This window comes from Buteo buteo, chromosome 2, assembly GCF_964188355.1.
Source record: "Buteo buteo chromosome 2, bButBut1.hap1.1, whole genome shotgun sequence".
Lineage (NCBI taxonomy): Eukaryota > Metazoa > Chordata > Aves > Accipitriformes > Accipitridae > Buteo > Buteo buteo.
In genome coordinates this window covers 28,301,447-28,316,531 of record NC_134172.1, presented here as the reverse complement: position 1 = coordinate 28,316,531, position 15,085 = coordinate 28,301,447, and the positions used below count along the sequence as shown (strand labels likewise).

The 15,085-nt window shown below is 42.2% G+C and overlaps 1 protein-coding gene across 2 annotated transcripts in view; it reads left to right on the top strand.

Annotated features, from left to right (window-relative positions):
* SLC25A13 (solute carrier family 25 member 13) overlaps positions 1-15,085 on the top strand; it is a 104,712-nt gene extending 89,627 nt beyond the window's left edge. For both annotated transcript variants that reach the window (XM_075049618.1, XM_075049629.1), the window contains 4 exons: positions 8,785-8,923; positions 12,644-12,802; positions 12,883-12,973; positions 13,868-15,085. In XM_075049618.1, the coding sequence (XP_074905719.1) occupies positions 8,785-8,923; positions 12,644-12,802; positions 12,883-12,973; positions 13,868-14,057 (579 nt within the window). In that variant the 3' untranslated portion in view covers positions 14,058-15,085. The remainder of the gene's footprint in view (positions 1-8,784; positions 8,924-12,643; positions 12,803-12,882; positions 12,974-13,867) is intronic.

Genomic DNA, 15,085 nt, shown 5'->3' with positions numbered 1-15,085 from the left:
GGTCCTCTGTTGCTTACAGAATTTCCTTAACAGTCTTGCTTTGAGATGGGAAGAAAAGGGATTCCTTCAACCTAACAGTTGGCTGGTAAAATCCATGGAGAGCAAAGATTAATGCTTTGTCTGTACTGCCAGCAGCGGAGAAAATAGTCTTGGTATAGACATAGAATAAATGGAGTGGTATCACATATTTAATAGGAAGATGGAGCGCAGAAGACATGATGTTAACTTGAAATTAATATTACCATAATGATAATTTTTCAAAATAGGAGTATGGATATTTTTAAGTGGGTTTTTTTTGCCATGAATGAGAACATTACCAGTCAGTCTGCAAGCTCGTAGTAGAGCTGAAGTGTTTCCATTGCTCATCAATGTGAGTTTACTTCTATGTTGGTAAGTTGCAATCCTCTTAAATCAGGACTGGTCATCCAGTCTGCTGCACACTGGCTTTTCTGGTTCTCTCGCTCTGCTTTGGTGCTGTTTCGTTTACCGTGTTGCAAGGACTGCAGTGAAAATTCTCTTTTCCCAGTTCAGAAATAAATCATCTTGAAAGCTGTTCTTACCACCATAGATCAGTCCGGCATGCTCTGCTTAGTTCCTGTGAATCTTTTATGCTGAATTCAGGTCAAAATCTGTAAGAGTCCCATACAGTAGTCAGCGAGGAAGAATGTACTTTCATTAATTATAACTGTAGCCAGAAGATGCAAAGAATTACATATATCGGTCTTAGCTTCATGAGGCAAATTCCTGCATGTCTTAACAAGATCTACTGCTTGTTGTTTGAATTCTTGTATTTTGTATTAATTTCTACCTATGAAGCACTTTGTGTGGATTTTAAAATAAAATGCCTCCACACCCCTGATACAGGTAATTTCGGTGTTTCTGTCTTGCATTAACAGAGAAAACAGAGGCACAGACAAATAAATCTTATGTCTCGTGTCAAAAAAACAACAAAGGGAATGCTATGTAAACCCTTTTTGCATCCAGCTGAGTGAATCTTGTATTGATTATGATCATAATTATCCCAGCATTCTAGTCCAAATGAATAGCCATTTGAGGATTACCGAGAAGCTGCATTATGTAGTTTTGATGCCCCTCTATATTAGTGAGATTAATGTTCTTTTGGGTCATTCATTGGCCTGTTAACATGGTGCTCTACTTAAACAAACAAACCCAAAAACCCCTTGCCCTTTTTCTAATGCCTAATTGGAATTGGCCATGTTCCAGCTTGTCTATTGCCTCTAATCCTACTGTGCACCTCTGAGAAGAGTTGTCTTCCCTGCACCCTCCAAGTAGTTGAAGAGAGCAGGAAGGTTTCCCCCTTAGAGCTCAGACTGCTCTTCTCTGAGTTGAGCACACTGAGTTCCCTCAGCCTCTCCTCATCTACCATGTGCTACCCAGCTGGCATTATGGCCCTGCACTGGACTCACTCCAGTGTGGCAATGTCTGTCTTGTACTGGAGAGACCAGAACTGGACACAGGTCTCCAGATGTGGTCTCACCAGTGGTGAACGGAGGGGAATAATCACGTCCCTTGCACCCTTGCTACTACAGCCCAAAGTGTGGCTGGCTGTCTTCACTGCAGGGAGACATTGCTGACCCATACTCAAGTTGGTGACCAGTACCCTCCAGATTTTTTCTCCAAAGCTGCTTTCTGGCCACTTGGCCTCAGCCTGTACTGCTGCATAGGGCTATTCCAGTCCAGGTGCAGGACTTTGCATTTGCTGATTTGAACTTAATGATATTCTTGTCAGCCTATTTCTCCATCCTGTGAAGGTCTCTCTTAATAGCAGCCTTGCCCTGTAGCATACTAGCTACTCCCCCAATTTAGTATCATCCACTAATCTGCTGAGAGTGCAGCTCATGTTCCACTGATTTAGCTATGAACATACTATGGCAGACCATCTCAAAAGCCTTGCTCATTGTCAAGGTGTACAACATCCATTGCTGTCCCCTCATCCACAGGTCTGGCAAACAGGTTGGTCAGCTGTGATGTGGTAAATCCATATTGGTTGTTCCCAATCTTTCTCTTACCCTTCATGTGCTTGGAAATGGCTTCCAGGAACATTTGTTCCATAAACCTCCCAGGGACAGAGGTGTGCCCAAACAGCTTGTAGTTTCCCAGATCTTCCTTCTTGCTCTTCTTCAAGATAGGTGTGATGTTTGTCTTTTTCCAGTCATCAGAATCTGCTGTACTGACTTGACCTTTTGAAGGTGGTAACAGCCTCACAACGACATCAGCCAGCCATCTTGGCACTGTTAGAGGTATGTCTTTGGGTCTCACTGATTGTATATGTGCAGATGGCTTAAGTGCTCTGTCTGTAGGTAATGCTGTCCTCCTGCAGACTTTTCTGGTAAGCTCATGGAGCTGAGAGGCCTGAGGGCAGATTTTACTAGTAAAAAGCAAAGTTAAAGTAATTTCTCTGCCTTTTCCGTGTACTTTGTCACTAAACTTCCAGCCCACATTGAGCAACAGCCTCACAATTTATTTAGTTGTCCTTTTGCTGTTGCTGTGCTTACAGAAGCCCTTTTTACTCCCCCTTCACATCCTTTACTAGATCCAACTCCAACTGACCCTTGGCTTTCCTGACTCAATTGCTGCATGCCCAAGCAGTGGTTCTGTATTTCTCCTGGATAGCCCATACCCACCTCTGCTTCCTTTTTACTTTCTGCATTTGAGCTCAGTCAGGAGCTCCCCGTTCATCCATGCTGGCCTTCTGACATGGTTTCTCAACCTTCTGCACAGCAGAATGGACCATCCTAGTGCTTTGAGGAGACTGTCCTTGAAGATCAATATTATCTTGGTGTACCTTTGTACCTCTAAGTTTTTATTTGGGGGAAAATTGCTATCACAGTGCATAGAGGTCCAGGTCAGATAATTTAGGTTTCCTCTCCTTCTCTTTATTCCCCACCAAAGAACTAAAGACCAGTAGATCTGGAAAAACAGACAGGGTTTTTCAGTTCAACTAATTGTCCATCATAGTAAGTACAACCATTTAAAGTCAGATATTCCTCCCAGACTCACTGCGCCTTCACTGGGTGTTCAGATACTAGCAAATCTGTAATGATATGCAGCTTAGAAATAAAATGCATGTTATTCCAGCAATAAAAAGATTTGATTCATACAGTTTGTTAGGCTAACTGCTGGCTTGAACCCCCATAGTTCTTTAAAGATAGAAAGCAATTTTTTTTTTTCTGCCTTTGTCTAAAATTCTGAACTACTTGTGTAAATAAGTATTCTAAAACATTGTATTTCTCAAAACCCAGCTGCTCCTTTGGGGAGGCACATAACAGTACTTTTGCAGAAGGATTTTTGCAATAGCATCCTGGCTTGTTTCAGATATAGTGTGGCCAGCAGAACTAGGGAAGGGATCGTCACCCTGTAGTCAGCACTGGTGAGGCCGCACCTCGAGTGCTGTGTTCAGTTTTGGGCCCCTCACTACAAGACAGACATTGAGGTGCTGGAGCGTGTCCAGAGAAGGGCAACCAAGTTGGTGAGGGGCCTGGAGCACAAGTCCTCTGAGGAGCGGCTGAGGGAGCTGGGGCTGTTTAGTCTGGAGAAAAGGAGGCTGAGGGGAGACCTTATCGCTCTCTACAACTACCTGAAAGGAGGTTGTAGTGAGGTGGGTGCTGGTCTCTCCTGTCAAGTAAGTAGTGATAGGATGAGGAGAAATGGCCCCAAGTTGCGCCAGGGGAGGTTTAGATTGGATATTAGGAAAAATTTCTTCACCAAAAGGGTTGTCAAGCATTGGAACAGGCTGCCCAGGGAAGTGGTTGAGCCACCATCCTTGGAGGTATTTAAAAGTCTTGTAGATGTGATGCTTGGGGACATGGTTTAGTGGTGGGCTTGGCAGTGCTAGGTTAGTGGTTGGACTGGATGATCTTAAAGGTCTTTTCCAACCTAAACAATTCTATCATTCTATGAATTTGTTTCCTCTGTTTGTCTTCTTTCTGCCAGTAATCGTTGCTGTGAAAGCACCAGGGCATGGAAGCTTACGACTAGTAAATTCTTCTTTATCTACAGATGTTCTGTAGATGACAGCTATTCTTAAAAATATAGAGACAACATATCCCAGTCAGAAAAAATATCATTTAACCTAACACAATATGTCATTTGTGTTGGCAGAAATTGGAAAGGATACATTTCTGGTTTACAATATTTTTAATAGATTTTATTTAATTTCTGGTCACAGTTGAATATTGAAGTTATCATACAAGATTAGCTAATATATTTTCCATCTTCTGCCTGTCTTATACAGTAATAAGCATAAAGTCCCATTAAAGTCAGTTGAATTTATATTCTCTTGGTTTCAAAATACTTCAAGTGCTCATGTAAATACACATTGTAAGTACACCTACTTATTTTGTACATTATAGAAACTTACATCGATGTAATATCTGCCATAAAATGTTTAATAAAATATTACCCTTTTTATAAATAAACATTCTGAATAGTGTTTTACAGCATAAAAGACAATGCCACTCCATAATTTTGCACAACAAAGTTATTCTGTTATCCCAAGAAGATGGCAAATAATACGGTAATAAATGATTCTTCAAGGAAAGGGTACTTTGGTTGTGGTGATGTTTATGATTACAATTACTCAAAGGTATTTAGCTCAGATTTGTGCTTTGGCTGATACCGCCAACACAGTTTACATTTCCAAAACTAGTCAGAAAAGCTTTCAAAAGTCTCTTCACTTTTTTTTGACAACTTTATAAATGGGCTTCTGGTGTGTTGACCTGGAAAGTGTAATCTCAGGTGACAGGATGTGTACCAAGCTCCCACCTGGTTGCTTTGATAACAGCTGAGGTATTTCACTGCTTGAAGTTGTGAGTTTACAGCAGGATGATAAACATACGAAACAGAGTAGTAAAAGTTTTGAGTTACCTTAATTTGCATCCACCGTGCCTGTTTGTGACTGTGTTCTCATACGTGAGAACCTGCTCTTCAGAAATTTTCTTTGAAAATAACAACAACAAAAAAAAGCCCTTCCAACTAAGAAGTGCTATAATTTTTGTCTGCAAACTGAATCTGAATGGCTGGCACAGCATTTGAAATCAGCACTTTATTCCTCTAACCCGATGTGCTAAATCAGTTTCATATTTTGGTTGGTATAAGTAGATGTGAGTAAAAACGTATAGCAGCTTCTAAGGCAATGTCATTTTACAGTAGAAAAAATTACAGCCCTTGAACGCAAATGCCAGTAATACTTGACTGACTGTTATGAAACCTGCTAGGTGCTGTTAGGCCTCCGATTCCAAAGGGTTAAGTCTGTAGTAAAACCCAAGAAGAATGCAAAATGATCAAGAAATGACATGCTGCCTATTGTTTGTAGCTATAGGATCAAAATAACAATTATACATGCCAAATAAATTCTAAACCTGTAAAGGAGAAAAAGAGGGGGTGGCTGTAAGTACAGGTGCCAGAAGCATTAAATAACCCTCTCAGACAAGGTGCACCACTGTTGTCTTGAATGCTGCTAGGTCCCCCCAGTCTGGCATTTTTCCCCCTGCACTAGACAATGTGCATTCACTGCAGGAGACTAGGTTAAGCCTGCGTCTCCCAGACCTGCCGGCTCCTTCTGCCCAACCCGACACAGAGGTGCCTTTGTCAGTATAATTACCCTCCCCTTGTAGTAGAAATAGTTTGTTTAGAGCCTTATTTGCAGGTAGAGCTGGTATAAGCAGGAATTAGCATGCTAAAGAACCTGCCCCAGCGCTGACTTGGGCTTATTTATCCGAATCTTTGACAATCAGGGTTTTTTTGCCTCCATTGGTTTATTCAGTGAGATGCTATCCCAGATTAAGAGCTTTAAGGTTATTAAAGAGACTGAAGATGGGAGCCAGCTGGCTGTTGTGTGAGGCAGGCGCATGTCATGGTGTGTAGGATCTCCCAACAATTTCATGCCTGGCAGATCTGCACCTTGGCTGCCAGAATAAACTCGGGCGGATGATCCTTACAGCTTTCTGGGGATTGATTAAAACTCCTTTTGGCTTTCAGCACGTTGTCCACATCAAAAAGGTGCGAGAAGTAAAATAAATGTTTCTTTTGCTTTTCAAGATACTGTGGCCAATCTCCCTAAGCCTTCCTAATTGGCCTAGGCTGGTTGCGGATGATTAACTTGAAGTTAAATGAGGCCTGCTTTTAAACATACTTTCCCAGACTTTAAACGGAACGATGGGGGGAAACTTTAGACTGTAGCGATGCTGGACTGGAGCCAAGCTGGGTTATTATTAAAGTGGATCCAAGTTTTGATCCAGGTTTTGTTTACACTGAGCCAACTAAGTTGACGGACATCCCTCGCTCTCTGTGTGCCTGAATGTGTATTATTAATGATATTAACAATATGCCATTTCTGCCGCATGAAAAAGAGCCTTTTAATGAAGGGAGAGGAATATTAGCAGCTCAGGTTGAGTTAAGAGTTGCTCACATTTAGAGTTTATTGATTTCCGTAAGTTATTTTAACTATGTCAAGATATTTCAGAGTATGAAAAAAATGTGGAGGAAAAAATGTGTGCAGTGTTTAATGACAGCATTGCAAAGAAAATAAAAGTAATGTGCCCTGAGGGCAAAAGCAGCAAGGAGATTTGCTCTGAGGAAAAGCATGCTCTAAAAATAAATCTTTGAAGAAACTGTGTCTGTCTGTGAATGTTCTGTTAGTGAGTTTCATAATTTTTCTGTGAGGTAAATACAGTGCAGACATTTGATCATTAAAAAGTTGATTTTCCATACAGAATTTGGTAAAACCACAGTCTTTTCTTTTTATGTGAAGATTAAAGGTGAACTGTAAAACGGGCTTCTGTTGTGCATGACAGACCAGAATTCTTGTGTCTCTGGTGAATACAGAAGATTCACCTTCTCCGTGCCCTCAAAGTAAAGTGTATGTGCTTTGCAGGTAATTTTGAGAGGAGAATCCAGCCCAGCATCGCTTTTTTCTGTGGCTGACAACCCCGTTCAGCGTGGGTGAACAGCAGAGTGGCTGCAACAGCAGTACTTCAAGTTCCTTTATGGCATTTTCCTTAGTGTATCTAGAAAGGCATAACGAGAACCAGCAACTGGCAGCATAAATCAGACAAATCCAGCTGAGCAGCAAGGCAAAGGGTCTTAACAGCAGGAGTCATTAACCTCCGAACGGACCGTCAGGGGAAGCAGTCAGTTCTCAGTCTGAAAACGTCAAGAAATAAGCTGAGAAAGTGTGGTGGAAAGCAGCTGGGGTTGGAGCAGAGCGTGATTGTGCTCACCGTGCTCGGTAACTGAGTCTATGACACACAGAAAGTCTGACTAGAAGATCTGATGTCTGTTTTTAGATAAATCTTTATTTTCTCAGAGGCATTCTCTGACTGCAAACTGCATTTATTAGCATCTGTGAACTGGTTCCCAGGACGTAGTTTTCCTGTCACACATCCTGCTCGCCCACCCCTGCCTTGCCTTGCTGAAAGGTGACTTCAGTTTTTCTGACACCTTGCAGCTCTTGTGTCTTTGCTTGATAACCAGCATCCAACTTGGATAAGCACTGTATTTTAACTGCTATTATAGTACAAGCTAAGCTTACAGATATGTCCAGGCGTATCATTAGATTTAATTAAATTCTGTGGATATTAGCATGTCCCCTGTGAAATGTCTGGCACTGAGCCATGCCCTGGTAGCACTGTACACAAGAGAAGTACAGTAACAAGGGCACCCCGTGAGGGCTCGTGGATGAACCTCAAGCAGTTTCACCACAACTCCACCCTCGCTTCAAAGAGAAGAGGCTTACGCTCATCCGCAAACCATTTCTTTCTCAAGCTTGGAAGGTTTTGCCCATTTTCCAAAGCCACCTCTGGTTTGTACCTTCCTGCTGGTCTCAGCCCTGGAGTGTTCAGGCTCTGGTGTCCTCTGGATCTCCATATTGAGGAAAGGCAGATTGCAAATCCCTTTTGCTTTTGGAACATGGATATTATTTGATATTTTATTTTGGTTGCCTCCCCTAGTGGCTTTTTTGCTTTCCCCCCTGCTTGAAAAACAGTTGATTGCCTGCTGCTACCCTAAAACTTTCTTTGCCTGTTTGCCATCCTCTTAGGTTTGAAGCTGGCTATATTGCTGGTAACTTCGTTGGCTGTTTGTACCACTTACAAAATTGATAGCAAGGCAAATTTAACAGTAAGAGCTGAAACTTACTTGAAACAAACTGTGTCCCAGATCACCTGTACTTGAAAAGTCACAAGTAAATCATCCTGCTACTGTTCTGCAAAAGAGTTAGTGTTATGGCCCTACTCTCTTTCTTTCCCACTTTCCCTCGATTTGTGTTGGATTATCAATTGCAATGTCTGCATAGATGTATGGACTGGGCACTATTTTCCCTGAAGTATTTATTGTAAGTGGGAATGAGAGGGGACAGACCTGTCCTGTGGCTCAATCTTCTGCAGACACATCCTAAATTCCCACTGCAGGTGCATGGCTACAATGTCAACTATTTAAAATTCTGCAAAGGTGTTATCAGAGTTTACTCCAACACATCACATTTTCTCTATTACCAGCAAATAACTACAGTACCACGGAGTGAGGAACAACAAGTAGACAAGATAAATACAATGACAGAAATTACTGAACCAAGAAACAATACACAGAGACTCCTCAGCAGGGTGAAATACATGTGTATCTCAAATTTCTGAGAGGAGAAATGGCTTTTTCTATAAGCCCTTTGCAACAAAACGAAAAAATAAAATGTTGCTCTGCTCTCTGATGTTCATAGTTCATCATGTTAAATTTGCTCATTCTCAAAACTTGTTCTCTTTTTCAACACAGGGTGCTAAGGCATGTTTTTTGCGTGACATCCCATTCTCTGCCATTTACTTCCCCTGTTACGCTCACTTGAAAGCTTCATTTGCAAATGAAGATGGGAGGGTCAGCCCTGGAAATCTGCTCTTGGCTGGATCAATAGCTGGTAAGTGCCCAAATTTCTTTTTCCATGGCACTATATTGCACCTGCAGCACAATAGTTACAGCAGTGAGAACTTTGAAAAGCTCAGAAGAACTATATGCAACTATAGTGTATTTTACAATCTTATGCCCAAATAACAGAACGCTACCATGCTGTAGAGTGAGTTGAAGTTAAAAAAAAAGATACTCTAAGTTCCTGGTATAATGATAATTTCAGGAGGCAAAAGAAAGGGGAAGATTTAAGTGCTGATGTTTTGTTAACATATATCATCATTCCTTGTGAAGCTACTGTGCTGGTTTTGGCTGTGTCTGACTGACTGGTAAAGTTTTGTTGAAATGATTTATAAATAAAATCATGGCATTCGTGAAATTCTTTACGATCAAAGGAATCTTGAGTTTTGGTATGGAGTCCAAAAGCCATGCTAGCAGTACAGCTGTCCAAACACATTGACATAAAATGTGACAAAATGACGAGAGTTACTTGCTACCCACAGTATCCCATGCAGTTACTTGGTTTCATGAGGATTTTACCCTTATCGGTTTTCTTATATTAAACAAAACAGAAAAATTTGAAAACATTTCTGCCGTGCCATAGGTTGCTGATTCCTAGCATACCCAAATACAACAGAGGTGCTGACTGTGATCTTGAGCACTTGCTTGTTTCAGTCTGTAACATGGCGGAAAGGAGAGCCAAATCAGGCTTAACTTGTCGCGGATGCGTTTAACTTGAGTGCGCCAGAGCCTAAGGGAAAAGACAGAGACACGTTTTGTAGCCTCAGCTTGCCCTTGCGTCTGCTGCGTAGCTGGTCCCTGGCACAGCACCCAGCTTCTCTGCCCAAAGGGGACCACCTTTTGGTAGCTGCCTCCTGGAGAGGGCAGCTTGAGAGTCCTGCTACATCCACTTCCCTTCAGGAAGCAAATGGGCTTGGAAATTTGTGCAACAGGACCTTTGGAGGAGTGTGTAGCAAGCAGGAGGGCTCACATCAGCAGGTATTTCCATCGTGTTCATTGGAGGCTGCTTGGTTTCTCTGAGCTGCAGCCAAGTTCTTCCTCCAGCGTGGCCCCTGACAGGCTGCTGTGACCTGTCAGGTGAGAAAAATGATGGAGTGGCATGAATCCATTACAGATAGGTGCTTTAGCTATGTTTTCTCATTTTAAGCTTTCTTCTCCCTGGGGAAACTGTTCTTGGTCAGGATTATACATGGGGCTGTGTCTCTTGAGGAGCAGGGATCTTTTATAGCCAGTGTCTGGGCATAGGATATAGCTAAGATCAAGTAGTTTGTCTTGTTGAAGCATATAGCTCTGTATTCAGTAGCTTCTAGTCCAAAGGAATTGACCTGGCACTAGGAAAACCAGCTGTGTTCAAATGACTGGTGCTTAAAACACCCTTGTCCTCTCCCCTCCCCCACCCCAAACCAGAGCCAGCCTCCAAGCCCCCCAACAGGAGCTTACAGTCAGCTTATTTCTCACCCATTTTAATGGAACAAAACAATTTTTGAACTTTAGATCGTATTTACAGACTTGAAACATAAGCTGGCATTTTTAAGCCAAGTCATTTCTTAGATTTTCCTATTTTTCTCTTTCTAGCCATTGTCAGGTGATTGCAGACTGAGATAACCGTCCCTTTGAAGTTCAGGCACAGAAGCAGTCTTTATTGTTGCTGATATGGCTTACCAAACGAGCTATAATGTGAATTTTATCCAGTGCTTCCTGTGAATCCCATCCTAGGTTAACTCTCATGAGCAAATCACGGTGTTAAAGATACAACACTCATCGTACTGTTTACAAAAACAAGGCATTTCTTTTATTGGGTATAAGTAAAGCATGGTGGGGGCATATGCATCCGCTCTGGTTTGCAGTGAGAAAGTCAAGGAGAAGACAAAACAAAACCCCCGCCACCTCTGAAACGCTGGCTTGGTCTCTGGGCTGATGTCTCTGCTCTGGCTGAGGATCTCACCTGGTCATCAGACTTCAGACATGTGCATGAGCTCCAGCTGGATGTGGGAGACTCCGCCTTTCCATAGCCCGTGGTGCTGGGATGTTCAAGCTGGCCGTGCTCAGCTGCACACCGGCGTCCTTTGCCAGTGGGCGTTGCTTGTGCTGGGTATAGTTTCTTCCATTTTGTTGTTGTTAGGGACACGTGCAACATGCATGTCATCTAGCTTGATCTGCTTCTGGTTTTCACTGCTCACCAGATGCCTCGACCTGTTGTGCCACAGCATTTTCTGAGGAGATGATTCCAATATCAGCTACAGGATCTCTCCTTAATTTGCTCCATCTGCTTATTTGCCTCCACTGGCTTCCTTCTCCTCCCCTCGCTCCTCTTTTTTATTGTCAGCTCCTGCTGTGTCATTTGTCTCATTTTGATTGTAAGCTCCTCACAGCAGCGACCTGTAAATTTTTGCCTGTGAAGTCTTTTGTCCTGTACACATAGCTCCTAAAAACAGGACTAAAACATCTTTAACTGCAAAATATCCTCAGTAATAAGGAATGAGGAATAAGGAGATGGAAGTCAATGGGTAGTAAGCAGAATTGTTTCTAAGTCTGTCCTTTGGTTTTCCTTGAAAACACTGGTTGGCTTTTGAAGGACAAATGTCCGGCTTTAAATTGAAGACTCAACCAATATCCTGGTGTGGGTAAGGCTAAGCAAAGAGGAATTTCAACATTTCTGGAGTTCAGAAATCTTTACCGGGTTTTAGTACTTGCCTGCCAGACTGACCACTGTGCAAGTTCAGCATGTGTGTTATTTTGGGGGGTCCGAGAGAGGAGGAGGAGTTCTTATTTTGGTGATACGCACACGCTTATATCTCTCAGAGCAGTCTGCAGGAAGGGTGCTGTGGTGCTTGAAGCCAGACCATGCTGGTTTGGACAAAAGTTGTTACAGAATTATTAAGCCTAAAAAAAAAAAGCAAAGGAGATTTATGCATCTACATCTGACCAAGTTGGTTTGGAACAGATGCAGAATGGAAAAGTAATAAAACCATAAGAGACAGTGTCTTCTGGGTACAGTCTCGGTGCTTTTTGGGGGCTTTTTTTTTTTTTTTTAAATTCTAAACATGGGCAGCCCCAGTTCGGATAGAAATGATTTTAGAAATACCACTCATTGGTAATTTGGTATTTTTTGCTTTCAGTTGATTATCTGCTAGGGTAAATTTAAATCTTCCTCCAAGTGTTCTGCTGAGAATGTCAGCTGTGGCTTTGCAGCTGAGCAGTCTGCCATGCCTAATGAGAAGAATGACCCTTTTTTTAAACGTTAGCTCTCATGCCTTGCTGAGCGTGCATGGCATTATCTGGTTCTCCGTACCACTGCTGCGGGGGGGGGAGTGCCGTGTACAGATTATTCTAGCGCAGTGTGCAACCAGAATGCCAGGAACCAGAGAGAGGCATGAAAAGGAAAGGGAAAGATCGACCTCACCTCCAAAAACTTTGTGCTTGTTAACTATGCAAGTTTCTGGTTAGTGCTGAAAAATCCAGCCCGTGCCTCCCAGCTTGGTGGGAAGCACGTGGTATGGTTGTTCCTCTAGGAGAAGCTCTCTCTGGGTGAAGCCACATCCACAACGGCTGCCTCTTGTTGCTTGTTCTCCTTTCTAGCTTCTACTTAAATCAAACATGGCTGAATTCTCGTGTTAGAAGGACAAAAGGCACAGTTACCCCTGGGTAGATGAGGTATGTAGCATATGTGACAAGTCGGTGATACCCACCAGATGCATTTTGTGTTGTGTAGGTATGCCTGCAGCCTCTTTGGTGACCCCTGCGGATGTCATCAAAACAAGGCTACAGGTGGCAGCCCGGGCAGGACAGACCACCTACAGCGGCGTTGTAGACTGTTTTGCAAAGATCCTTCGAGAGGAAGGTCCGAAGGCTCTGTGGAAAGGAGCAGGAGGTGTGTAAAAGAGCTTTGATTACTGAGTGATTTCTAATTGTGGTTTTTGTCACTTAGGAACTCTTTTCTTTTCTTTCAAGCTCGTGTATTTCGATCTTCTCCTCAGTTTGGTGTAACTCTCGTAACTTATGAGCTGCTGCAGAGATGGTTTTACGTGGACTTCGGAGGAGTGTAAGTATGTGGTATCGGAATCTGCCTGGGACCCTGAAGCTGCACTTGGTTCTCTGTGGGTCTTGGTGCTCCTCGATATGTCAGAGTCAGGGTCTTGCTATTATGGAGGACACGTTGCAAAGGCTTTGTAAATATTACTTAAGCCACACCACACTGGTGGAGGTTAGGATGATATTCCAGTACCTGTTTCACAGCAAGACATTACCACATTTTATATCACCGTTTCAAGCTGGGGACCTGTGTTAGTGTAAACAGAGACAGTGAGAGGCTAAATAATGGGCTGGGGATATAACTGCAGGGGAAATGTGATGGCTGCCAGGTCAGGATACACTCTACATTAGTCCTCATTAGTTTGGTGGAGGAGCTGTGCCCCTGATCAGGCAGGGCATTTGACATCCAAAAGAGTCTATAGGTGTCACCAAGTCCAAAACCTATTTGTTGGAGCTTCAGCTCTGCCTTCTGTCTTTGTTGATGATACAGATGCATGTGTATGTTGCTGTTTAATGTGATCCCAGGAGCAGCTGCAGACCATTTACGAAGCTTTGGGGACAGTAGTTTGAAAGCCACCACAAAAATTACTTAAACTCTGCTAGGTTCCTGGATTGGTTATGCACTGTAGCAGAGACTTACAAACCCAGGCTCCCTGACGCTTCAGTTTTGATTCATACACTACAAATTTTATCTGGATTTGACCATACTCAATCAGTATGAAGGCTCCTAACTGTTCTGGAAGGTTTTAAAACAGGGTATTTCTCATTACATTGTAGCATTTAATTTAGTTACTTGCTGGGAGGTACACTCAGGTGTCTCATTCAGCTTACTTTATGGAGGGGATTTTTGTGAATACTGGTCTTACTCTATGGAAATTAATTTATTATTTTTATTATTTTGCAGAAAACCAGCTGGATCAGAGCCAGTTCCTAAATCTAGGATCACACTCCCTGCTCCTAACCCTGACCATGTAGGTGGTTATAAATTGGCAGTTGCCACTTTTGCAGGGATTGAAAACAAGTTTGGACTTTACCTACCTCGGTTTAAGCCATCGCCACCTACCTCAAAGGCTGCTGCAGCAGTAGGACCCTAAGTTTATTGCTGTAGGTTTTTTGTTATTAGTTGGGAAAGAGCCACTTTTCTAATTGGTTATTACTTTGTTCCTTTAGCTTCTCATCATATAACAGTTTAGCTTCATTTGAGTTTTAAGGCAATTTTCATCCTAAATGTAATCATTTGTCTTTGTGCTTCCTTAACCAGATCACTGTGAAATTCTTACCAGTTGTTTTAAGTTTGGGACCATGAATGTATTTGTCCACATCTGACATGCGCTTGTGTTGGGAAGACACTAATTTTAGGTTCTGTTTATTGGGGAGGGCTGGGTGAGAGCTGTGAACCAGATCATCTTACAGGCAATGCTCAGTTGCAGATCACCAGGGCGGATGTTGCACATCGTCACTCAAATGGAAAAACTCCGTAGATATCACGGTGCTCAAAGCGGAATGATTTTGACTGTACATGTAAATTGGTTATAAACTTAGTGCGTGTCTGTAGAGGTCAGCAAATATATACCCGGTACCTAAGTATGCCAGTACAGCTTCAACTTTTTAAATATGTACACGCACAAGTTCTGTTTCTGGATTGTATTATGAAGCTTTTATGTGGAACATGTTTTTGTAATGGAAACCACATTTATAAATGTTTAGCCGTTGTATTATGTTACTGGTATCAAAATGCTCAAAAGAAAGTGTTATTGTCCATAGTCTTTGCACTTTATGGAAGAACTTTTGGCATTCTACTACACGTACAAGGAAATTTCATAACTAGGTGCCTATCTTGGGTTGCTGGTGTTTGAAATTCAGTTTGTATATGCACTTCTATAGTAAAACGCTGCTTGTTTAAATAACTGCAATAGAAAATTCATGCACTGTATCAATGGTACCTGCCTTAACTGCTGGCTTGTAATTGGCAAATAGGTGGTTTCAGATTCTTATTTACTTCATTGAGTCAAAAGAGATTAAAATACTCTAAAAGAAAAGATTTTACTTAATTTTTTGGTGCCTTGCACAGTGTTTAGAAAATTATGTATTTATGAAGATAGAAATAAACCTTTCAAACAGA